The sequence below is a fragment of the Meles meles genome, chromosome 8, assembly GCF_922984935.1.
Source record: "Meles meles chromosome 8, mMelMel3.1 paternal haplotype, whole genome shotgun sequence".
Taxonomy (NCBI): Eukaryota; Metazoa; Chordata; class Mammalia; order Carnivora; family Mustelidae; genus Meles; species Meles meles.
In genome coordinates, this window is record NC_060073.1 from 44746665 (window position 1) to 44772176 (window position 25512).

The following is a 25512-nucleotide window of genomic DNA, read 5'->3' on the forward strand; positions in this document are numbered from 1 at the left end:
CAATTGCCTATTTTCTTCAGTCACCCGGGGAGCCTGCCTACTGCATTTAACACCCCCTCCCCTACTTCCCAAAGGAGGAGCATAGTTATATCCTGGCACCTGGACCTTTGAACAGGTAGCCTTTAACTGGAAGGGAAAAAGAATTCCCAGTGTAGTGTGATGTTTAAGAGCATAGATCCCCAGAGCCAGACTCTCCTGGCTTTGCTGTTCATGAGCTATGAGACTGTGATGAAATGACTAAACCCCATGCCTCAGTTTCCTCATCTGTAAAATGGGGATAATGATAACACTCCCTACTTCATCAGGTTATCATGAAGAATAAGTGAATTCATACTATAAAGTACTTATAGAAGTGCCCAGCACACAGTGCTATGTGTTTGTTAAGTAAGCAGAGAGGGAAATTAAATAAACACCTATATTGTGCCGGGTGACATGCTCACTACTGGTTCTCACTGTATTGTCTCCATCTTAGGGAGTTAATAGAGCCTCAGAGACTTGACTAGAGTTGGAGCCAGTAAGTGGCAGAGTCAGGATCTGAACCCAGGTCTCCTGACTGCCAAGCCCAGGGATCTCTCTTGAGCACCCCAGGTGCCTCTCCTTTCGGGTGCCACACCTCCGTGTCTGAGCAGAGATGGGCCAACCTCCAGATCTCGCTCCTGCTGGAGCCCAGAGCTGTGTTCTTGTATGTCCAGATAGAAGAAGCCCTCCCAGCCCCTCCCAGAGCTGCCAGCATGTTTGTTATCAGGCTGCCAAGACTTCAGGGGGCTTGAAGCCTGGTTCAGACCCTGTGGAGGGGGAGGTGGGAAGTGGGAGCTGACAGACATCGCTTTGTTCTAAATCCCTGTCTCACGGCTCGCCAGTAGCGGCTGAAATTTCAGCCACTTCATTACCCCTCTCCTGTGGGGCACATTTTCCAGCCCAGAAACACAGCCAGAGAAAAGACATAATGAGCTCCTCTCTTGGCATCGCCTGAGGCCCTCTTTTTTTTCCAGGGCAAGCTCTCCTTCTAGGACAAGCATTTCTCAATGATGCCTCCATGATTGGGGACATTGGGGCATTTTTGCCTTCCCACCTGTTTCTCAGGCTTATAAATTATCTTCTCTTTCTTGGGCTGACGGACTCATCTGTCCTTTGTGCCCCTGTCCCTCAGATCGTCATTTCATTGTGGCCTTTGCACAAAGGGCCTTTTGCAGGGCTCCGTGCTGGAGCGAGAGCGAGAGGAAAGCTGATAGTGTAGCCTGAGCCAGGGGCTGTGTGGGAATCATTCTGACTGGGGTCCCCAACAGGTTCCCTTTAGGAACAAGACAGGAAACCTCACTCAGAGGAGCTTGGGGAAAATGTCCACCTCCATTCACCTGTCTGGGGTTCATGTTTCTGGGAAGATCTCATGCCTGAGATCTGAAGACAAGAGAAGATTCTGGAAGGCAGGGGAGAGACATGTTCAGACACATCCTGGCAGAACTGAAGGTCTGCTGATTTGACCTGTTCGGTCCACCTACAGGATATGTTGGTTTTTTTTCTCAGGTGTGTCCTATCTGAAGGTAGGCTGTCTGCTCGGCATAATGTTCTCTGTCCTCCAGAGCTAGAGAACGATTCTGTGTTCCTGGGTTGTCCCAGCCATAAAATGCTCAGAGTAATCTCTGCTTTTCCTATGGGACTTGAGGTCACCTGTGACAGGTGGCAAGAATCCAGAGAGGACAGGATGCTGGGATCTGCAGCCAGGCTTGGCCAGGTGCCCTTCCTCTCTGCTTCCAGATGCCCAAGAGACACGCTTGTTGTCAGTAAGGGAGACCTGACTTCAGATCCCAGCAATTCTGATTACTAACCCAGTGACCTCGAGCAAACCACTTGCGTTCTCTGAGCCTCAGTTTCCTCATCTGATTAACAGAAACAGAGTTGCTATAAAAAATAGGTGTAAGGGGCGCCTGGGTGGCTCAGTTGGTTAAGTGTCTGCCTTCAGCTCAGGTCATGATCTCGGGGTCCTGGGGTGGAGTCCTAAGTCAGGCTGTCTCCTCAGCGGGGATTCTGCTTCTCCCTCTCCCCTCCCTTGGTGTTCTTTCTGTCTCAAATAAATAAATAAAATCTAAAAAAAAAAAAAAAAAAGTGGGATTCGAGGAGGTAGCCCAGCTGCTTTCCTCACATGAGGTGTCCCCAGAAACCTAGAGAGTTCTTTAGCAAGCCCCCCTCCCTCTGGCACCATTTTCGAGTTCCTTGCCACTGTCCTCAGGTCCCTGAGAAGATTGGGGTCTGTGTTGAGGTGTGCAAGGGAAGCATTCAGATGGTATTGAGTAGGTCGTATTGAGGAGTACTGAGAAGATTACACTGTAGGGATGTTGTAGACTGTGGGAGTTGGCCTAGCCAGACCCCTCACAGGCTGTGTGCCCGCCCAGCACCCAGAGCCCACAGAGTCAAGTTGTGTCCCCCACATGTAAAAACAGGTCCCAAAGGGACAGCACATGTGGTGTGAGTGAAGCCACCAGCTGGCTTGGGCTGATCTCAGGCTGGAGAAGAGGGACACCCAAGAGCCAGTCCCTATTTTGCAGCTAATGGCCGTGTGACTTTACACAAAACATCACTTCCCTGGGCCTCAGCTTCAGCTGATATCTGAGGGTTCTTCTAGACCCGCAGTTATGAAGTGAGGAGCTTCAGGACTGATCCCCAGAGCCAGAGTGCTTGGAGGGGCCCCCAGCAGTGCCCAGCAGGTGATGCACTCACCACAGATAACTGCCCAGGCTGACCCTGCAGGCCCGCGAGCCCCTATCTCTTCCAATCTCATGAGGTCTGAAGTCCTGCGAAGAGGGCGGGAGTATTTAGGGCTCCGGCCGGACAACTGATAACAGTAGTGACCGTTTGATGCCTGACTCTATGCCAGGGGCTGGCCGGCTTAACACGGACACGCTTACTTAATTCTCACAGCAACCAGAGCCTTTTCTCAGTTCACAGATGAGAGGAATTGAGGCCCAGAAAGTTCAAGGGGCTTGCCCAAGGTCCTTTTTCCTCTTCTGGGCACAGCATCCTTAGGCATTCTGAATACGCCAGCGTTGGCATATCGTTGTGGGCTTTTCTGTAGTACAGCCTCGAGCAAAACGAGGCTGTCCTGAACCCCTGCTAACTGCACCACCCAGGTGCCCTGACACCTGCTGGTCTTAGGAGGTTGTCGAAAATGTAAAAACACGTCAGCAGGGCCGATGGTGGTTCCACATGTGCTAAGTGTGTTTGTGAGCGGATCAAGCGTGCTTTCCTTATTGAAGAGCAGAAGATCGTGGTGAAAGTGTTGAAGGCACAAGCACAGAGTCAGAAAGCTAAATAAAAAATGAAGATATTTTTGAGTAATAAAAATTTTTTTAAAAAAAGAATTGCTGGAAGAGAATCAGCTAGAAGCAGGGGTTTGAATCCAGGTTATCTGATGCCAAAGCCCTATGTTTATTCAGCAGTCTTTCTTACTCCCAGCATGGAAATTCAGAGGTCAGGCCTGTGGCAGACTTAAAATGTCCCCTGAGCATCCACAGAGTGGGAAGAAGTCGTGTGTGTGTCAGTGATGTAAACTTGAGTAAGGAATCATAGAAGTTCCCCACCCTGACTCAGTTATGGTGTTTCAGTGATTAACAAGGTCAGGAGAGCCTTCTCCTTGGGGTGGGGTGGGACAAAGGCCAAGGAAGAGCTGCTTGAATCTAGGCGAAGGGTTGCCCTTTGCATGGGATCCAGAGCCTGATGGTGACCCAGTGGGGCAAAGGGGGCACTGGACTCAGGGGACAGAATCGCAAGTTCTAGTCTCAGCTCTGTTACCCACCCTCTGTGCCTCTCACCTCCCCCGTTGGATCTCCCATCTGCCACATGGGCCAGAAAGACTGCTTGGACATGTCGCTACCAAGGGACCCTCTCGGGCTGATGGAGAGTGGGTTGGTAGTAACAAGGTACTAGGGACCATGCCAAGATTTCTTCTGAGGGAAGACATGGTCATCGTCCCTTTTCCGGGAGAGCAGGCTTAGAGCCTCTGGGGGCAAGCCTGTCTTGCTACCGGATGCCCCCTCAACCCGGTGCTCATTCCCTCTGTCTGTGGCCAAGGTAGGGGATGAGATTGTGCGGATCAATGGCTACTCCATCTCTTCCTGCACCCACGAGGAGGTCATCAACCTCATCCGCACCAAGAAGACTGTGTCCATCAAAGTGAGACGTGAGTGAGGCCAGAGGGCATGGGGCGCTGATGGAGGCATGGGCTAGGGTGGGGTCGGCAGCGGGGTCCCCAGCTCCTGGGGGAGGAAGGGAGGGCAGAGGAGCCATCTTAACCCCCCTGTCTTTCTCCCACAGACATCGGCCTGATTCCTGTGAAGAGGTGAGCAGGACCCGCCTCTGCAGACAGACCCTTCCCTGCGGGCTCAGGGGTCTGGCACTGGCAGCAGGGTCTGGCGTCGGCCAGGCTGGCATTGGTCCCAGGCCAGCGGTAGCTGGAGGCTCCCAACGGGCAGATCTGGATTTGGAGTCTAGCTCCTCCGACATATCTAATAATGCTCTTCTCCTTTCCCTGCCCCCAGCTCCCCAGATGAACCCCTCAAATGGCAGTACGTGGATCAGTTTGTTTCGGAATCTGGGGTAAGGGCCAAGCCACCTGCGATGCATTCTGGATGGGGTTGTCTTCAAGGAGGGGCAGCCGATCCCACAGGGAGGGCTTGCCCCAGAGATGTGCATCCAGGGGCTTCCGACGGGCCCTCAGGGCATCCAGAATGTCCCTGTGGGTGGTGGGCCCTCAGCTAGGCCCAGCTGGGGCAGACATACCCCCCAAGGACATAATGGTGAGGTGAGCAGTCTCATGGTGGGGGACAGCAGTGCTTGCTCTAAAGGGCTTTATGAAATCAAGAGGCCACTTGCACACATGTGGACACCCAGTGACCCTTATCCCGTCCTTCCTCCAGGGTGGGCGAAGTAGCCTGGCCTTCCCCGGCAGTCGGGAAAACAAGGAGAAGAAGATCTTCATCAGCCTAGTAGGATCCCGGGGCCTTGGCTGCAGGTGGATGGCTGGCATGTCCTGAAGCTCACTCATGGCCAGGAGACCCCTAACATCTCTCCCCTTTCTCACCGCTGCTTCTGAGGAGATGCCACTTCTCGGTGCCTGTTTTCTTCCCTGAGGTTCATAGCAGCCCTATACGTCCAGAGGGACAGCTCTAACAGGCCCATTGTACAGACGACAAAACTGAGGCCCAAAGGCAGAGCCATGTTCCTTTTGTGGGCCCTCAAGTCACTGCAAAGGGAACCTGTCCAGCCTGTCATCTCTGTTACAGCTCCTGTGTCATTTATTACCTTGTGGGCTTCCTTAAGGGGCATCCTGGGAATTGCAAACAGGCCTCGGGCCACGTGGGATGTTCTTACTAAGCACACAGGTGCTACAGTTACAGATCTCTGTTCCAGACCCCGCTCCGCCACCTAGGAGCTCTAGAACCTCGGGCTAGTCACTTAGCTACTCTGAGCCTAGTTTTCCCCCTCTGTAAATTGGGGATAAGAATACCCACAAAAACCAGTTGTTGTGAGGAGAGTTGAGATGACAGAAGTAAAGTAACAGCTCAGTGCCTCGTAGGCGGTGAGCAGCCACCAAACATTAGCAATCGTTACATGCGGTTTTTGTATTATTTCCATTCATTCACTTTTATTCAACACTTTTTTGCCAATAAAAGTGGTTAAAAAAAAAAAAAAAAGCCCCTCCTCCCTAAGAGATTACACTGTAGAATATAGTGAATGTGGAGACCAGCCACTGGAGAGTTACAGCAGAGAGTGGCGAGGACTCTGATGGAGCTGTGTTCTGCGTCAGACATAGGCACATACGTCTCCCATCCCGGGCTCTTTCTAATCAACCGGTGGTGGCTGCCTGGAGTATGGCATTTGACCCTTGAATAACACAGGGGTCAGGGGTGCTGACCCCTGGCACCATCCAAAATCCAGACATAACTTTTGACTCCCCCCAAATTTACCTACTAATAGCCTAGTGTTGACCGGGAAGCCTTACTGATAACCTAAATGGTTGCTTAACACGTACTTTGTGTTTTACATATTATATACTATATTCTTACAGTAAAGGAAGCTAGGGAAAAGAGACTTGTTAAGAAAATCATAAGGAAAAGAAAATGCTTTTACAGCGCTGTACTCTAAGAAATCCACGTATAAGTGGACTGATGTAGTTCTAACCCAGGTTGTTCAAGAGTCTACTGAGAACTCTAAGGCTGTATCTAAGTTTAGTGGGAAAGAGTGCTGCGATTGATTAGTGATGGCTGCCACAGATGGGGGAGGGGAAAATGATGTACAAATGCCATCCTTGGTGGAGGTATCTTGGGAGTACTGAGGAGGGAGGAACTAGCTGAGGCTTAGGATAGAGTAAGGAGTTTGGTGAGAACCTTGTAGAAGAGATAGCATTTGAGTCTTAAGGAATGACTAGGAAAGTGCTAGAAAAAGAAAAGAAACAGCGTGTGCCATATATTGGGTGAGGGATTGCGTAGCGGGGAATGACAAATAGTTTTTTGTGGCTGTTGCCTCAGGAAAATGAGGCCGGACAGGTAAACAGCAGAGCACCATGGGTAACTGAGCCTCATGGGTGACCTGGGTCCTGAGGGGTCAGAGCACTGGACATGCGGGAAGAGGGGACAGGACACTGGGAATGAGCAATGCTGCAGGGATGAGCAGAGCCTCATCTGCATTTCCTGTCTCTTCCACAGCATTTCCAGTGGGCCTGTCCAGAAACCAGGCATCTTTATCAGCAATGTGAAGCCTGGCTCCTTGTCTGCCGAGGTGGGGTTGGAGGTGAGTGACCCTGGCATGGCCCCAGTGGGAGGACGGGTCAGACGATGATCGCAGAGCAACAGAGACAGGGCTTCCCACACAGTCCTCTCTCAGCAGCCACTGGCCAAGGATTCCTATCCATCCCCATGGGAAGGCTCACATTTGACCTTTCTACAGTCTTCTCCAGCTCTGAGAGCCTTTGATCCTGAGCTTGGAAATGTAGTAATAATAATTGACATTCACTGAGTGTTAAATAGGTAGGACATTGTCCTAAGGCCTTTAAAATTTATACAAATTTATAAGAACTATTGGGGAACCTGGGTGGCTCAGTCAGTTAAGCATCTGCTTTTGGCTCCGGTCAGAATCCTGGGGTCCTGGGATCCTTGCTGCTCAGCGGGGAGTCTGTTTCTGCCTCTCCCCCGACTCATTCTCTCTCTGCCCAAAATAAATAAATAAAAAAATCTTTTTGAAAAATAAAATTTATAAGAACTCTGAGAATTAGGTACTGTCATTATCTTCACTTTACAGATGGAGAAACAGAGACCTGCAGAAAGTGTGTGCTTTTTCCATGATCATGTACCTAGTGTAATAGGCCCGGGATTCAAACCTAGGTGGTCTGGTGCCAGAGCCAGAACCCTTTCTCTCTACTTTGGACAAGTTACTCCTGTTTCTGTGCTTCAGTTTCCTCTAGGGAAATATCCTTCCCTCTAGAGTCATTGGATTAAATGAATTAATACATATGCTTCAGACTGCCTGGCATGTAGTAAGGGACTGACAAATGTTAACTATTATACAAATTGTTATTATGGCTCAGCATAGCCTCTGCTTATATGAGAAACCCAAAGGCTCCTATGTCTACAAACTGAGTTTTTAAAGTGAATATCATAAATTAAGCCAAAGGAATGAATCTCTAAGGGTATAATATTTGACAGTTAATAAAAGATATGAAGTGGAGGTATCCTGGGAGCTTTCTAATTGCTGTGTTCATCAGGAAGAATTGAGGTGCAGCCACTTGAAGGCTCAACATCTGACCCTGGCCAAGAGGGGAAGCCCTTCCTGTGGATGAGTGGGTTTATAGGTAGTGCAAACACGCTGATCCCTCTCCATTTCTCCACCAGACAGGGGACCAGATTGTCGAAGTCAATGGCATCGACTTCTCCAACTTGGACCACAAGGAGGTGAGATGCAAGGTCTTGGGTCGCTGGCCATTATTGTATCTGCCGTTCACTTCTCTTCTCCCTCGCCCTGCCATGGGGTCTGAGACTGTCTGTGGTCCCTGGAGGCCTCGACTGCTCTGGTCTGTCGGGCTTCAGCCAGCTGTCCTCTTGTCCCCCCACCAGGCCGTGAACGTGCTGAAGAGTAGCCGCAGCCTGACCATCTCCATTGTAGCTGGAGCTGTAAGTCCAGAATGCCCTGGTAGGGAGCCCCTAACCCCTGACCTCCAGCCCCAGCCATTCAGACCCCTGATCTCGGCCACACCCCCCTGGAAAAGGCCAGAGGGTGTCCGTTCCTGAAGCTCTGACAGAGTGGAGGGAGAGAACTCTGCCCAGCCAGGAGAAGCTTGCTCAGAGAGGACCAGGAGCCACAGTGCCTGACACGGAGGCCACGGTGATAAGAAGACAACCTGCATCCTGGTCCCCGGGGCTGTGGCAGTGGATGCCCAGGTTCCCCAGGAGACTGAGCCGGGGGCCTCTCTTCACTCCCCGAGGGCCGGGAACTGTTCCTGACAGACCGGGAGCGGCTGGAGGAGGCCCGGCAGCGTGAGCTGCAGCGGCAGGAGCTTCTCATGCAGAAGCGGCTGGCAATGGAGTCCAACAAGATCCTCCAGGAGCAGCAGGAGATGGAGCGACAGTGAGTGGAGTGTGGCCAGCCAGGCCTCCCCTACCCCCCGCCCCCGATGTGTCCTGGGCCACCTTCATCCTGCCTTCATCACATGGGCTCAGGGGTGATCGGTGCCTCCATCCCTTGTCTCCAGACCACCAAGCTCTTCCCTTGTAGCTCAGGAGAGCCTCTGACTTCCAAAACCCAGGGGTACGGAAAATGAGGATACTACTAGCAGTAGCTAACATTTGTTGAGTATCAGTTCTGGGGCTGGCATTGTATCCGGGCCAGTATTTATGTTTTACTTAATTCCCACAATAGCTCTGGAAGATAGGTGGTATTAACCCATTTCACAGGTGAGGAGACTGAGCGGTCTTATAACTCAGCGAGGTTAAGCCACTTGTGAACCAAGTCACATATGGCCAAGCTGGGTGGGATTCACGGCTGTCTGCAGTAAGAAGGCCCACTCTTCCCAGGGTTGGTTGAGATGATAGACTGAGATAATAAAGTGGTGAGCAATTCACACACACACACACCAAGACCTACTGTCAAAATCCAAATCCAGATACATCCTAGGAGTGTAAAAAGAATTTGGGAAAGGGAGGTGGACAGGATCGTCACCTCTTCCGCATCACAGAATTAGCCTAGAGAATCAGCTCTGGAAATACCTCTACCCGTTGGCCTGGCCTCGACCAGCAGTCCTGACTATATGGGGTCTGGGGCCCTCCTCCTGGACAACCTTGTTCCAGCCAGGCCCTGCCTGTCCTCAGTCACTTTATCTAAGTGTTCGCAGGTAGACACGGAGTGTGGCCTCCTGCGATCAGCCTCCCATCCGTGGCAGCGCAGAGTCTCGGCTCAGCAGTGCCAGACAAAACCACACCGGAGCCCAAGGCCCAGATTTTCTTGGACCTGCTCCCCCGGCATCCAAATCTGATCCAGGCATCCTTGGAAGGGAGCCTGGAAGAAAAAATTTAAACATTTCTCAAATCAGGAATTAGCTACAAGAAGAGTGAACGTCTCTCGCAGGGGCTCCAACATGCCCATGTGAACTTGTGTTTCAGAAGGAAAAAGGAAATTGCCCAGAAGGCAGCAGAGGAGAATGAAAGATACCGGAAGGAGATGGAACAGTGAGTGCCCAGGTCCACGTGTCTGCACACACCTGTCTGTGTCAGGATTGTGGCTGGCCAGAGGCCACCTCCAAGCCTAGTTTGCCTGGCCCTCTTGTCCCCTGGTGGATCCTGCTTTATTTGTAGCCATTCCGTAGATCTAGGAAAGCCTGTCATGTTGGGTTAACTAGAACACAGTCCTGTAATCCCCAGGCTGGCGTTCCCACTCGCTGGAGAATACAAGAACCGGGGCCTGTGTTTTCTTCACCGCAGTTGGAGCCACACGGCCTCTCCCCAGGCTGTGTAGGGTTTCCCGATAGGCAGATGGGGGGCCTGCAAAAGTCCTGACCCCAGTCACAGGCATGGGGATCTTATTTCAGGATTATAGAAGAGGAGGAAAAGTTCAAGAAGCAGTGGGAAGAAGACTGGGGTTCAAAGGAACAGCTGCTCTCACCTAAAACCATCACCGCCGAAGTGCACCCAGTACCCCTTCGCAAGCCTAAGTGTACGTATCATATGCCGGGGGAGGGGCTTCCTTCTGGGGCCGGGCATTTGGGGTGTCTCTAGACAGAGATGCAGGTCTTCCTCCATTCACCACCGCCTCCCTGGGTGAAGAGCCCATGGCTCCCCGGGCTGCATTTTCTTCATGGAGGGGCAGCCGCGTGCCAGGGCCCTGGGGTAGGAGGGATATCTCTGTCCCATTGTTCCCGGGGACCAGGCTCTCCCCGACGACAGAGACTCGGGCAGGTGGACGTCTCCCCATGCCCTGGGCTGCTGACCAGGGAGCAGAGAGCTGTGGCAAAAGTAAGCAGCTCATGGGATCATCATTTCTGTTGGGGGACATGTTGATGTCCTACCTTGTGAGTCAGAGCTGGATGCAACGGTAGCCAGAAAGAGGGGAAACGCTCATGCTGGAGAGGACACTGGGGTTCTAAGGCTGATGGGTAACTGTGGGGAGAGCTTACCTAAATTAGGCACTCCTGCCACCTGCATCCCCGTGTGTGCGCTAGGGTCACCCCCCTTCAAGGGTGGAGCTGGGGAGAGGACTGAGACCCCTCTTAGGCCCACACTGAGGCCATCGTGGGACCTCAGCTCCCTCTGCACTTTGCACCTCCTTTCTTTATTGGTCCTGGGTTCTTACCTCCAATTTCAGGGCGAGCCTCCACCACCTGCTCCCTGGTCCACCTGTCAACCCCAGCTGCCAGGATGTCTCTTCATGGGGCAGCTCACACCTCCAGGGCAAAGTGGGGGCTCACGCTCCACGCTGCTCCAGTGGGCTGGTGGTAGGAAGTAAGGTAGCTTGGGGGCCATAGCATCCAGGAGTCCAGGATTCCAGACTGAGCCTTACTCTCACTTTACATGACAAAGGGCCAGTTCTACTGCAGATGATTATGTTCAGCTGACCTGGGAACCTCTAGAGATGGGGTGAACCTATACCTAAGGACCAAGATTCCTCATCTCTGCTGTGTTGCAACCATTCGGGATCTTGCAATGGGGTCTGGACAACTCTGGCCCCAACTTTGGAGCCTACCTGAGCCCTAGAGGGACATCATCTTGCCAACACAGTCAACGAAGATGTTGGGCAGGGCGTCTGGATGGTTCCATTTCACCCCTCCCTGGTGCGGGGCAGACATCTGCTAGCACATTCCTTCCTGGCTGTAGGGCACGGTGTCATCTCCCGCTCCTCTCCGAAGGACAAAGCAAGCTCTCATAAGCCTCCCCCCACGATAGTTGGTATTAGTCGAGGATGTGGCCAGAGCTAAATTCCTGGTGAATAATCTGTTTTAGTCAGGGACCTAATTTGCTCTTATGAATGAAACAGGAGCTTCAGAAGGAGAGAAATCGATTTTAATTGCTTCTCATGTAAGTAATCCCAGTCAATTTAGTACCTTTCTAGAAACTGGGTCTTGGCTTCAGAGCAAACACACCCTCTCAGGAACTATAAAAAATAAAAACACTTTCTCTAGCTAGCTATTTATTTAGTGCTCTTAAACCAAATCAATCCTCTTGAATTAAAGGAGCAAGAATTCCATTTGCTTGAAGATATAAATGTCTTCTAAGAGAATGCACAAAGCACGGGATTGATGTCCTGAGCCTGCCTGCCTGAGCTGGGGCAGCTGCTGCTTCAATCCAACTCTGTATGCACCAGCAATGCCATCTCATTTGGGAATGTCAGGAAATGCAGGAAGGCCTCCAGCCAGCTCAGCTCCTGCCTCTCTCCCCATCCCTGGGAGGCCAGAACTGTCCCTGTTACCCTGGGCCAGCAGGGACCAGGCCTCTGCTGCCTCCTCCTGGGCCACTCTTCAGCTCTGGGGCCCAGTTAGCCAATAGGTTATATCTGACTTGGGGGTTTGTGCCTGGGAGGGGTGGACCATACAGTTTTGAACAGACAGGAAAGAGTGGGGAGCATCTCTTGCCTGGAAAAGGAAGCCGCTCATCCTAATTATGTCGGTGGGACTGGCTGCTCCTCTCACCAACACCTGTCCCAGGGGCATGGCCTGCCTCCCCATGGCTGACCCAGCAGAGCCCCAACATTCTGCTGAGCCGGGACAGGTTGTCAAGAGACCCCCCCAGAAGAGCTTTCTTTAGCCCCAGCAAGAGGGAGGGGATTTGTTAAGGATCCCAGAGTTGGAAGCACCCTTGGGAGATAAAGAGGTTTAAATAAGATTATTACTAGGCTTTTGTCTCATCCAGGACCCCAACCATTAGCCCCCACCCCCAACAGTCCCCATGGTTTAGAAGTTCAGGTTTTTCCTATCACACCATTAATTAATCATTTGTTTTCCTATTGTTTTATTAAGTAGTCACTCTTGTTTGTAAGAAAGCATCAATGTTCCGCTGTTGAGTAAACATAAACTGGGCCAAAAGCAAAGGAACTTAACTTATAGCCTTTTCATAGATGAATGGGCAAGTTCTTCTAATTAAGATTTGAAATATTAATAAGCAGCTCACAGCAGACTCATACACTCCCTTCCACAGTCCTAGGGAGGCCCAAGTCCAGGTTGGAAGCCCCTGGAATGGATGATCTGCTATTCTCCACGCGATGTCAAAATTCATGTCTTAATAACCACACGTCTCTCCTTTACTCTTTGTCATCTCCTCACCTCCTCTGGATCCTCAACCCTGCCCACGTAGCTCTGGACATCCTCTGGGGACACAGAGTTCCCAAGGTGGTGAGAAGCAGCCAGGAGGACCTGTTCTTCCATTGTAAGCCCTTGGCACCAAACGTGTTTAATACTCAGATATTCCCATCCTCTGTCCCTCACTTCCCAAGCATCAGCGGAATGCTCTGCAAAAGGTTTCTCACTTGGCTGTCAGATCAGAGGTCCCTGTCATTACCCCCATTTTGCAGACAGGAAAACTAAAGCTACTGAGGTTGAAAACACTCCATGCACCATCCCAGAGCAAAGCAGTTTGGTCTGGGCCTCTGAGCCCTGTTCCTGCCCCTCACCTCATTGTTCCTGGAGAGGAGGGTGTCGTAGGTCATCAGGCTCCTGGGAACCACCTCTGGCCTCTTGGTCTTCCAAGCCCCTCTCGGTTCACTGGCTTCCTCCTCTCTTCCCGGGTAGCTGATCAGGGAGTGGAGCCCGAGCTTGAGCCAGCAGAAGACCCGGATGGAGGCACAGAGGAGCAGGGAGAGCAGGTTTGCCGCCCCCGCTTTGCTCCCTGGCCTTGCTGCTCTGCTTGCCCTGCCCGCCGCCTCCTGCTAGCCCTACAGACACCAAGCCCTAAGGAGCTGGTGGGGACCACGGGTGGATGCAAAGCTCCCGCAAGGCCGGCTTAGTCCAAGAACGGCATGCAAGACCCGAGGACAGGACTGGTGACTGGGCTGGAACGTTCGCTGGTGCACACCAGAAAAACAGAAAGAGGGGTTCCGATATTTAAGTACTGCCCAAGCCCAGGTCCTTCCTTTGCTGCTCTGGCCTCTCCCTCAGGACTCCCTAGATATCCCCAAGATCCAGCAAGTAAGGGGTTAGAGCTTGATCCAGCAGAAGTCTTTCCACATCCTGTTCTAGAACTCCAGTTGGTCAGGGTGGGTAATTATTTAGGAGATCACTGCTGGCCCAGGGAACGTGAGTTCAAGGTGTTTCCCTGTCCTGCTGTTGCCTGGGAGAGCAAGTGGCTGGTGCCCTGGTGATCTGGCTTTTCTGGGGGCGGATCGGCACACTGCCGCCTGAGCTGCCTTTCCCAGAGGCGGACCCAGTCTTTGCCTTCTCTCTCAGCATCGACGGTGGAGCACGTGGGCTGCACCATGAGACAAGGCAGTGTTGTTCCGTGTGACAGAAGTTCTAGGCAGAGCCCCAGGCTCGCCTTTGTCTTGAGCCATTCCTTGGCGGGAGGGACGAGCCGTCAGGAGCGCCCCGTTCTCTTTCAGCAAGGCTCTGTGTTCGCACACTGCAGTTGTGATTTGGGCAAGCTCATCTCCCCACAAGGGCTGTCTCTGGTTTTTTGGCACTGACTTCTGAAGCCAGTGTCCCGGGGAGAAGCAGGTTGGCGGGGCCCTAGGGAATCAGGGCCTGCCTCGGGCCAGCGTGGGGCCTGCTTGGTGACCCGGGTGAGGCCGAGTGTGTCAGCTCGAGGGGCGGTTCTGCTGCTATTGGGTCTGCCTGAGATCCCGACCCTGGGCTGCCGCCCGGGGATGACCTAGCCAAGCAGAACCGCGGCTCATCTCTTTGTTCTCTGTGTTCTCGTAGCCTTTGGGTGGTTTTATCGTTACGATGGCAAATTCCCGACCATCCGCAAGGTAGGACGCGAGGCTGGGTGCTGTGCTGTTTGCCACTGGGTTTGCTGTGGGGTTTGGCCTTTCCAAGCCTTGTTTTTTGTTTTTTGTTTTTCCTGTGAACTCTAACCCGTGTGAGCCTGACCGTTCACTTGGAGGGCTGACCCTGTCCATGCGTCCCCATCAGGCTGACATCAAATGCTAGGGGGTGTCACAGAAGCATTGTGGGGTGAGGGGGGGAGATTCGGGGGGGTGAGACCCACCCGAGTACCATCTGGCTCCGCCTGGGTCAGCATCAGCCCCAGGAGGCACAGGGCAAGGGTAGGGCCATAGCAGGAAGCTTCTACTTTGTTCCTCTGCCAATGAGAAACAGAGGCCAAGACCAGAAGCCCCAGGCAGACAGTGGCAGATCAGGTTGGGTATACACAGCACAGGTTACCAGACCAGCCGTGCCAGACAGAGACTGGCTGCCAGGCAGGGAGCCGCCGCGTCGTTGAGATGAGCCACACCAATCCCAGCGCTCTCCTGGAAGCATCCACATGTGCCAGAATAATGCATTTTTCTGGTCCCTGGGCCTTGAATTTTCTCTCTAAATCTTATTACCGCATCTCCAGGCCCCATAAAACTCTCATCCTTTTTTTTCTCTAAATCACTTTGACATTTGATTATGAAACTGCTGCTGTTAATGTCTGTAGATTGGATATTTGAGATGACTTGGCATTTGGAAGTCAGGCATCAGCATAAATCTGGGTGAACTCATTTAGGCATTAGCGCTCGACCGGGTCTTTCTCAAGGCATGTCGTTTCCCCTGGAAACCAGAGTGGGGGCAGCTGGGTGACCTTGATGATATGTAGCTTCTCCCTGCCTGTAAAATGGGAATACCTGATGTTCAGGAAACTTCTCCCCCCTTCCTCCAACACAATGCTGCTGAAATAATAGATTCCTGACAGAAGTTGACATCTTCAGCTGGGAACACAAATCGTGACCCATATGACACCGAATCAGCTCGGGACAGAGTTCCATGGGGCATTCCTTTCCACACTGCCGTGGTCTCAGGAAGGACCCAGTCTCAGAAGACCATCTTTTTCATCCTACAGCCTGACTCTTAGGCTTAGGATGTCTTATTGGGTTGGATTTCTAATTCTTCTCTGTGCACTCTCTCTACTAGAACTCACCTAGAGAAGACGGTGCACGCGCGCACACATATATACATGCACACAGACAGGATTTTACTGGAAAAAATAATTAAAAGGAGATGGATAGGCAAAATCCTTCCCAGGTACAAATAACCAGCCAAATGTAAGAGAATGAGCATTTCCTCCACATACACACACACCTCCCGCAGGAAATCACGTCACTTGGAAATTGCTGTTAGTAGAGGAGACCCATTTTCCTCTCTTCATTAGTTCAGTATAACTGAACAGCTGGTATTTTTGTTTTCATTTCATTTCTAAAAGCGAGAAAGCTTGCTTCCAGGTAGAAACCAGAGTACTTCCACCCCGCCCCCCATCTGCCTCCCAGAAGGATTATTTGCCATGAATTTAACTGACAGCTAAAAGGACAACAGAATCCCATCCCTCATGCTGGCTCTGAAAATCTTTTGTCACTTTCTCAAGAGCCCGTGACACGCCTTGTGTCCCAGCAGCTAGAACACCAAGTCCCCAGGTAATACACGTGGCTATCTACAGCCATGATCATCAATGCACAAAATTGCCCTGATTTGAAAAGATAAAGATTCCATGTCTTATTCCTAACCTGGCAGTAAGTCCCTCTGGCATTCAAGGTCCCCAGGCCAATTCTGTGTCAGTGCCTGAAGGACCCATGGCTCTAAGCATTTCACTAGGACTCCTGAGTAAATCATGCAAACCAGCCCTACTTGCGGGAGCCCACTGTCCCGCAGGGGAAGCGGATTCCCATGCCACTGAGTAACCCGAATACTGGGCGCTGGTATGAGGTCAGTAGACAATGCTATGGGACATTTTAACCTCCTGCATCAGGAAACAGGTGCTGCTTTCTTGGAAATGGGTCAGAAACTGTCATATCTGCCCGCCCCATCCAGGAGCCCTGGCTCTAAAATCTTGGTACTGATAACTTTTTTTTTTTTTTTTGGTTGGGGTGGGTGTTTTATTTTGTTTTGTTTTGTTTAATCAACAGAATGGCCATTCCTATCATGGTGGTCCCTGTGGGAAGTCATGCCCTTATTCTAGCAGCTGCCATTAGGCAGAATGTTCTTGGCTCCTCTTGGGAGAATTATTATCTGATCTGTGATATGATGGCAGGGTTCATCTATCACCCGAGCCAAGAGTCTATTGAACATGGTAGGCAAGGAACCAGGCAGGACTCTGAAGCAATGAGAATCATTTTCTCAAGCAGTTCGTAGACTTCTCTGGGGGTGGACCTCTATCCCCAAGATGGAGGACCACCTCCAAAGCATATTATCTGTGCATGGAATTGGGGGTTGTCTTTAGGAGGGGAGGCAGGATGACTCAGTCAGAAGTCCAGAACTACACCCCCAACCCTCTCCAGCTGTGGACAAAGTTCTGTGGCCGGTGCTGAGAAACTCAGTTCCTCGTTCCAGGCCTTCGATGCTGGGATGATTCAGGAATTCTGAGAGAAGACCCCAGGAAGGCTTGTTGAGCATGGGGGTGAGCTCCGTGAACAGGCAGATTTCTTCCTCCCCACAGAAATACCCCAGAATGCTGACACTCCCTGCTGTCCCCTCTCCTGAGTGCGAACTCTGTCCTCTGTGCTGTGTGTGATGGGGCTGGTGCTCCCTCCGGCCGTGCCCCCAGGGGCTGCCAGCTCACGCGGGCACAGGAGAAACTGTGTAGGATCTAGAAGACTCCGGTGCAAGTTCTGGCACCACCACTGACTAGATGTTTGACACTGGTCAAGGGGCTTCACCTCTCTGGGCCCTGGCTCCCTCATCAAGAGAGTGGGGATAGGGGCACCTGGGTGGCTCAGTGGGTTAAAGCCTCTGCCTTCGGCTCAGGTCATGATCCCAGGGTCCTGGGATCGAGCCCCGCATCGGGGTCTCTGCTCCGCAGGGAGCCTGCTTCCTCCTCTCTCTCTGCCTGCCTCTCTGCCTAGTTGTGATTTCTCTCTGTCAAATAAATTAAAAAAAAAAAAAGAGTGGGGATAATCCCTACATATAAGATAATCAACATAAATCCATAAATAAACGTTAATTTTCTTCCTTCCTTACCCCTTGGCTTCCTTGCAACCTCATAGGAGAAGCAGCCAGGAAAGCAGGTTTTATGGGTCCAATTCCAGCAGGAAAAAGAAGGAGTCTGTTTGCTTTACATCTGCTATCCCAAATCCTCTTGAACCCTACAATCAGTATAAAGCAGTTAGGTCGTCCTCTTTCCCACCCTCCTTTCCCGGTCCCGTAGTTTCTGGCTAATCCTCAGTTCAGGGGCCTAGTTCAGAGGCCTCTACAGGATTAAATGGTCTGCAGCTTAAGCATCGGGGCAAAATCTGTTGTCCCTGGCTCTGGGCTCCCAGGTCTGAGGCTGGCTCCCACCTTTTACAGCTTAGGACAGAGGATCTCTGCAAATGAGTCTTGCCAGCTCTCCCAGATTTTCTGTAGAATCTCCCAGGATGCATTTCTGTTACCTAAACCTGAGACACCTTTCTCTCCAGATGATGGAGGAGGCATGTGCCTAGGACATAAATATAATGTATTTTATTTATATCATGCTCTCATGTTTCTAAAGCTCCTTTGTAGATGTTATTTTATTGGCTCTGATGGCAAGCCCGTGGGGCAGGTATTTCTTCTGTTTTGAGATGAGGCTAATAGGGCCCAGAGAGGTTAAAGAACATAGCCAGGGTCACACAGCTAGCTAGTGAACGAGCAAGCCCGTTCTTCTGGCTGGCACAGGGCCTGTGTCTCCCACCCCACAGTGGGTCGCAGCAGTTTGCCTGCCCTAAACATGAGGTCCAGTGCCCAGGGCAGAGGAGCAGAGCTGGGGGGTGGGCCCAGCACAGGGTGGTTTTGTGGTGTTGTCTGTGAACTGAGCGCCCTGTTTGCTGTGCTGTGCCCGCATCGACATGACTGTGTAACCCTTGTCATGTAAACACTGCCATGTCTGCTCAGAAAGGAAAGGATAAGAAGAAAGCCAAGTATGACAGCCTGCAGGAGTTGAGAAAGAATAAGAAGGAACTAGAGTTTGAGCAAAAACTTTACAAAGAGAAAGAGGAAATGCTGGAAAAGGAAAAACAACTGAAGATCAACCGTCTGGCCCAGGAGGTATGTGTCCTACTCAGAGGCCTGGTCAGCATCCCAGGGCCCAGTATCGTTGTTCCCCACTAAGCTCCCAGGGAACCAGCTGGAGTTGTTTTCCCCAAGTGGAGTCCAGGGATGGAAGGGGCCCTGCCCTTCTGCTCAGTCTGGAACGTGGGTTCATCCCATCTGCGCAGGATCATGGAGACTAACCTCTGGCTTAGGTATATGTTTAGAACAGAGACTGGACTCCTTGCTCAAGCATGGGTCTGAGGCTAGCCTCTTTGCCCAGATGTCACACAGATGGCTAGAGACATGAGTCTGTCTCCTGCATCCCAGTCCCACCAGGGTATGACCCCAAGGCTAGGCCTGTCCAGCCTGGGTTGGCTATGAGATCTCTCTCCCTACGTAGGGTATGACGCCAAGGCTAACCTCTCTGCCTAGACTGTAGAACTAAAGCTAGCCTTCCATCCACCTATCATCAGGTCCAAGTCAGTTTGGAACCCCTACCCAGATTATGAGTCCAAGACCAGATTTCCCCAACTTGCCTTGGCCCTGAGAGTACAGTTCTGAGGCTAAACCCCCTTTGTGCAGATGTGGTGGCTAAGGCTATTCCCCAATGAGTGTGTGGCTGCTTCCATCAACATAGGATATATCCAGGGGCTCCTGGGTGGCTCAGTCGATTAAGCATCTGCCTTTGGCTCAGGTCATGATCTTGGAGCCATGGGATCAAACCCCGAGTTGGGCTCCTGCTCAGTGGGGAGTCTGCTTCTCCCTCTGCCCCTCCCCTCCATTTGTGCATGCTCATTCATGCTCTCTCACTCTTCCCTTCAAATAAATAAAATTAAAAGAAAAATAGGTTGTATCTGAGGGCAGAACTTTTCAGCCTGGAAATGTATCTAAGGCTGTCCCCTTCAAGACATGACAAAAGCAATCATCCAGCATGAATAATTCCTATTTCCTAGGTGAGTTGTGTGACTCTAATTCCCTAGCTATTGGAGAGGTTGTTCCTTCTGTTTCTCTTTAATACTTCCATGAATCAGAACACCAAGCTTATTAGATTACAAACCAGAGTAATCCTGGAAAATGTGAAGTGCATTAGGTCTGGCATTAGGAATGAGTAAGCCACAAAATTAAAAATAAAATCGAACTTGTACTTATGAGGACAAGGCAGCCTGGAGGGGTGGAAAAAGAGCAAAGTAACTTTTGGAATGTGCTTGGAACTTTAAAAAAGGCCATTCTTGGAGAGTCAGATGGACCTCAGAGTTCGTGGGGACCCTGGGAGCCTAATCCCAGCTAGTTCCCCACAATGCATGAGGCCCTCCTCTGAATTAACCTACAAGTGCCATTCGTGCACCTGATTCCTCCGCACCCTCTCCCTCATCATTTCCGCCCCTTCTGGGGCCAGCTGAGACAAGCTGGGGTCTTTGTCTGGAAGAGTGGACACACCCAACAGTAGTTTCTAAGGAAGTGCTTCTCTGCTACTGACGTGAGCGTGCCACCCATGTGTGACTCAGTGTGCCCTTTGTCCTCTCCTTTATGCACTGTCCTTGGGTCCTAGGTGTCTGAGACCGAGCGGGAAGACCTTGAGGAATCGGAAAAGATTCAGTATTGGGTGGAAAGGCTCTGTCAGACGCGCCTTGAGCAGATTTCCTCTGCTGATAATGAGATTTCCGAGGTAACAGAGCCCTTCTTTCCACAGACGCCCTCCTGCTGCCTTCTCTGGGGACAGCGGGAGGCAGGATAGCCACCGGCAAGCCTCAGTGTCCAGGGCCGCCCTTACCAGCCCACTCTGCCTTGGTCTCTTGAGGAGGGGGACAGATCTATATTTCTGGGCTCCTCTCCAAAGTGACCACTAAGTCCTAGCTCATCTGAGATGGTCTCCGTTAGACATGTTGTCCTGTAGTCCTTGCTAAGAGTGCCCCTCTCACTATCAAGTATGTTCCGGTTTAGATGATAAACTGTATGATTACCTCACTTATCACCCACATGTGGCATAACTTGTCCCGCATTTGGGCACTCCCTCCTAGCCTTGACGTGGGCTCACCTGAGCACCTAGGTGACAGAGAATTGATACCCCATGACTCTGGTTTGTGGGCCGTGGGTCTCCAGCAGCGAAAGAACAGAAAAGCATTGTATTCAATGTATGGCAAAGAGGAGCCTTAGCCAGACAATTATAGAATTTCCTTGCAACCCCCCAGATGACCACAGGGCCACCGCCTCCCCCGCCTTCTGTGTCTCCCCTGGTCCCACCCCTGAGACGCTTCGCAGGTGGGCTGCACCTCCACACCACTGACCTGGATGACATCCCCTTGGACATGTTCTACTATCCCCCCAAGACTCCCTCTGCCTTACCTGTGATGCCCCACCCTCCACCCTCCACCCCATCCCCCAAGGTCCCTGCACCCCCAGTCCTTCCGTCATCAGGCCACGTGTGTGCCTCATCTTCACCCTGGGTGCAACGCACTCCACCCCCCATTCCCATCCCTCCCCCACCATCTGTTCCCACCCAAGACCTGACTCCTACCCGCCCGCTACCCTTGGCACTGGAAGAGGCACTGGGCAACCACCCCTTCCGTGCTGGGGACACAGGAAATCCCACAGAGGACTGGGAGGCAAAGAACCACAGTGGGAAGCCCACTAACTCCCCTGTTCCTGAACGGAGCTTCCCACCCACCCCAAAGGTACCGTCCCTGTTCTGCATGCCGCGCTGGGAAGCAGAAAGTGTGGGCAGGGCTGCTGTGTTTTCCCCATCCTCCACTGCTCTCGAGAGTGGAGATTGGAAGAAACATCACTCCAGCCCATTTTCCAGGAATGAGCTCCCAATTTGCACGTTGTCGTTTCCCTGCATGTGCGTGGTTTCTACTGATTTTGAAGTACTATCCTGCATGGTGAATTGCCTGGGATTCTTGGGATGAGCAACTGCGTATCCATGTCTGTTAGTTTCTCTTTGTTCCTCTTGGCTAGTATGGGCTGGTAACATTCTGTATGGTACTTGCAAGGCTGTGTTACTGAATAGCCAGAGCTCTATGTCACAGCCAGTCACTTCTGGATATAAGCTCAGAAAACTGGGAATATGGGGAAAGGATCCCCAGATTAACAGGGGAAAAAGAGGGGAGGCACAGCAGTGAAGCAGTATTAAGCTGTGTAAATGAAGTGATGACTCTGTCTGGTGCAGGGTTCAGACATTACAGTGCATTTTCTATGGAGTTAGCCAATTCCGTTGGCTTGGAGTATAATACCCAGACGTTTCTGGCCAACTTCTAGCTATAGAAAAAATGAAGACAAAGAGTTCCTAGAAATCTCCAAATTTACTATAAAAAGACTAGGGTTGTTTTGTTTTTTTTTTTTTGCCTCCCTCTTGGATGTCAGGAGGCTGAACAGTGATCTTTCTCAAAAAGACATATTTCTTATTAATTGTTCTTAATCCAAAGACAATTTTGGAAGAGGCAATCCCCAAGGAAGATATGGAGCTTTGATCCCATGAGGGGACATGCAGTAGCCGTGGGGGGGGGGCAGGCTTGAGTCAGAGTTAAAGCAGCTCATGTTGGCTAAGGGTGAGAGGTTTGAAAGAGGGCAGTCAGTAGAACCTGATCAGTTGTTTTTATTAATCTTCTCTGCATGGATTTGAGGCCCAGCATGAAGAATAGAATAATAAGCATTTCAGAGCATTCAGGAGAGCTTGGGGGAAGGTGGGAATAAAGAAAGTGCCAGGTGCCCACAAGGCTGAAGCTTCTGGCAGGGGACTCTCAGGGGGACTCCTTCTCGACCTCTGATGGGTCCTGAGCCTTGCAGCTCTGACAGAGAGATGTCTGTACGTTCGAGGAATGTCTTGTCTCAGAACCCAGCCAGGAGCAGGTTTACAGGGGGCTGAGTTAGCCTGACACAGAGGTCATATCCTTGGTGTGAGTCCCCCCTGTCAGGATGGGCAGCAGCTTTTCCTTGACAAATGTGATTCAGAAGCACTGATTGAGCACCAGCCTTGTGTCTCTGTGTGAGGGGGGAGAGAGGGGCAGTGCTGCAGGGGACAACGAGTAAATTGGCACACCCGTGCTTTCCCGGACTTTGCCGTCCGCTGGATGAATGGCTGAGCAGACACGATTCAGCTATGAAATAGCACAGGGCCTGTGCTAGAGGGAGGATTCTTTCTAACGGGAGCTGGAAGGAAGCTCTGCAGAGTAAGGGGCTGATGAGCTGAGCCTTGAAGGATGACAGTACATGGAGGTTGGGAGGAATGGCATGAAAGGTACTGGAAACATACAGATGGCGAGGAAGAACCGCCTGGGTTTGAACCCTAGCTCCACCACTGGCTGGAGGACTTTGGGCAGGCATTACTTCTCCTGTCTGAGCCTGGGGGTTCTCATCTGTAAAATGGGAATGCTACTGGTACCTGCCTGTTATGAGGATCAAATGAGTGAATCCATGAACTCATTCAAAATTGGTACTTAGGAGAATGGTAGGTATGTAGTGGGTGCTTGGTAGACATTAATCATGATCAATGACATGGTGACACAGTGACAGGATACAAGAAATTTCGGGTGAAGCTGCGAGCATTAGATTAGAGGTAAACTCTATAGACTAAAAAAAAAAAAAAATTTTTTTTATGGAGAGAGAACACACAAGTCGGGGGAAGGGGCAGAGGCAGAGGGAGAAGCAGGCTTCCCTCTGAACAGGGAGCCCAACTTCGGGCTCCATCCCAGGACCTGAAGATCATGACCTGAGCTGAAGGCAGATGCTTAACTGACTGAGCCACCCAGGCACCCCGACTCTGTAGACTTTTGAGTCAGAGTCAAGATTCAAAAGAGCCCAGCTTTCTCAGACTCCTCCAGGAATCACCAAGTTCCCACTGTTCGTTCCAGATCAGAGTACTGGGAAGGTTGAAATTTTCTCCCACACAAGGAGCCTCTGAAGAACTGGACCTAAATGTCTTTTTTTTTTTTTAAGATTTTATTTATTTATTTGACAGAGAGAGAGATCACAAGTAGGCAGAGAGGCAGGCAGAGAGAGAGGAGGAAGCAGGCTCCCTGCTGAGCAGAGAGCCCGATGCGGGGCTCGATCCCAGGACCCTGAGATCATGACCTGAGCCGAAGGCAGCGGCTCAATCCACTGAGCCACCCAGGCGCCCCTGGACCTAAATGTCTTAAGTGACATCAAGGCCAGGGTTGTTTCTGCCTTGAAGGCCAGGGGACTGCTATTTGGTTAGCTTCAGTCTCCCCTGTCAGCACTTTGGCCTGTGTACCCCGACCCTGCCCCACCTTCTCCTAGTGGCATCCCCCCCGAGTGGTGTCACTGGCAGCAGACAGCGTGGGCAATCCTACGACTGTGTCTGAACACCGTCCTGGCCACCAGCAGACCTTGGGTGCTGGGAACAGTCCTGTCAGCTTGGCATGTATGCCTGCCACACCAGACCTGCCGGAAGAAGGTTTTCAGGGCCAGATCTACCCCCAGGTACCATCCTGTGTGCCCAGCATACTATTAAGTCCTTTATTCATTCAGCATGTTCAGTGAGCATCTGCTGGATGCCAGCCACTGTGCCTGGCACTGGAGAACCACGGCAAAGCAGGCAGCCTAGTCCCTGCCCAGACCGCCTGGTGGGGACGAGAGATAAACAAGCAGGAGACTACCATGCTATCTGGGGGGACATAGGGGGACACAGGTGCCGTGATGAGTGGGAGCGGAGAGAAGAAGTTCAAAGAGCTTTCCAAAAGCAGTGACCCCCGAGTTAAGACCTGAGCAGGTGCTTTTTGTGCAGTCAGGGAGAGAGGAGGCTAGATGGCACCCACGGCCACTGAGAGAGAGCCTGGGAAGTGTATCCTCTGCGTGACAGTGACTGCTGACACTCCCAAAATCGAGCCCCTGCTTTCTCAGAGCCGCTCAGTAGTTTCTGTGGCCTCAAAATTCACTGTGGCCAATGTACTGGTCTCTCTGCTGAAGATCACACAACCTCCACCAGGGTGAATGAACCAGTGGGGCTCAGCCAGTGCATGGTGTGTATTTGCATGCATGTCAAAGTGCCGTCGTTGGCCTGGGCCACTCCCGCCATGTCCTCATGGGGGTTTCTCTTACACTAACCCTTGTAGACATTTTGCCCAAGCCCACAGCCTCCACGAGGCCCTGGCGTGTCCACTATCTCCAAGCCCGTCATGGTCCACCAGGAGCCCAACTTCATCTACAGGCCGGCTGTGAAATCCGAGGTCCTGGTAAGCCCCTTGGGACCCCGCCAGCGCATCTCCAGAGGAGCAGATAAGGGCTGTCTCCTCTGGCTTCCATTGCCTCTGGATGGAGAATGAGGTGGAGTACAAGCTCACATTATGAGCCAGCTTCTGACTTCTTGACCAAGAGATGAATCCATGCGGGTACCAAACAGGCTGGAGTTCCCTCTAGAAGTAAGAATGGTAACAGCTCAGGCTTACTGTTTGCCCACCCTGTGTCAAGATACTGAGGCTTAGAGGGGGTAAGTCCATTGCCCAAGGCAGAGCCGGATCAGACTCCAGAACTCAAGCTCTTATCTCCACTGCCATCTTGTTAAACCTCCAGTGAGTCCACGGGCCCTGGCCTCGGCCTCTCAGTCCTGGCGAGGCACCATGGGGAACACCTCAGACGGGGGACCGTCCAGAGAGGAGCCACTCACCCTCTCCATCTCGCCTCTCGCTCCTCACTGGACTGGGAGTGTGAGGTGTGGTCCTGGGGGAGCAGTAAGGTCTGTCCACCCCCAGTCACCTACGGCTGAGCGACTCATGCAGAACCCCATGTCCCCGGAGAGGGGTACCAGACTCAGACTGGCCTCGCACCCCCGGTGGGAAGAGAGTCATGCCAGAATTTTTCTCCCCCTTTCAAGGAAACCCTATCCAAATGTCAGGGCAGGACAGCTCAGATACTTA

At 51.7% G+C, this 25512-nt stretch overlaps 1 protein-coding gene across 2 annotated transcripts in view; it reads left to right on the top strand.

Annotated features, from left to right (window-relative positions):
* The window catches only part of USH1C (USH1 protein network component harmonin), a 46498-nt gene that overhangs the window by 9602 nt on the left and 11384 nt on the right, over positions 1-25512 (top strand). Inside the window, exons 5-19 of one of the 2 annotated variants that reach the window (XM_046017932.1) lie at positions 4066-4174; positions 4309-4333; positions 4533-4590; positions 4911-5005; positions 6699-6783; positions 7881-7940; positions 8103-8159; positions 8471-8613; positions 9645-9710; positions 10070-10194; positions 14384-14433; positions 18506-18658; positions 20193-20309; positions 20833-21315; positions 24712-24831. In XM_046017932.1, the coding sequence (XP_045873888.1) occupies positions 4066-4174; positions 4309-4333; positions 4533-4590; positions 4911-5005; positions 6699-6783; positions 7881-7940; positions 8103-8159; positions 8471-8613; positions 9645-9710; positions 10070-10194; positions 14384-14433; positions 18506-18658; positions 20193-20309; positions 20833-21315; positions 24712-24831 (1746 nt within the window). Of the gene's footprint in view, positions 1-4065; positions 4175-4308; positions 4334-4532; positions 4591-4910; positions 5006-6698; positions 6784-7880; positions 7941-8102; positions 8160-8470; positions 8614-9644; positions 9711-10069; positions 10195-13258; positions 13333-14383; positions 14434-18505; positions 18659-20192; positions 20310-20832; positions 21316-24711; positions 24832-25512 lie in introns of both variants that reach the window. The other variant, XM_046017931.1, reaches the window with a different exon arrangement.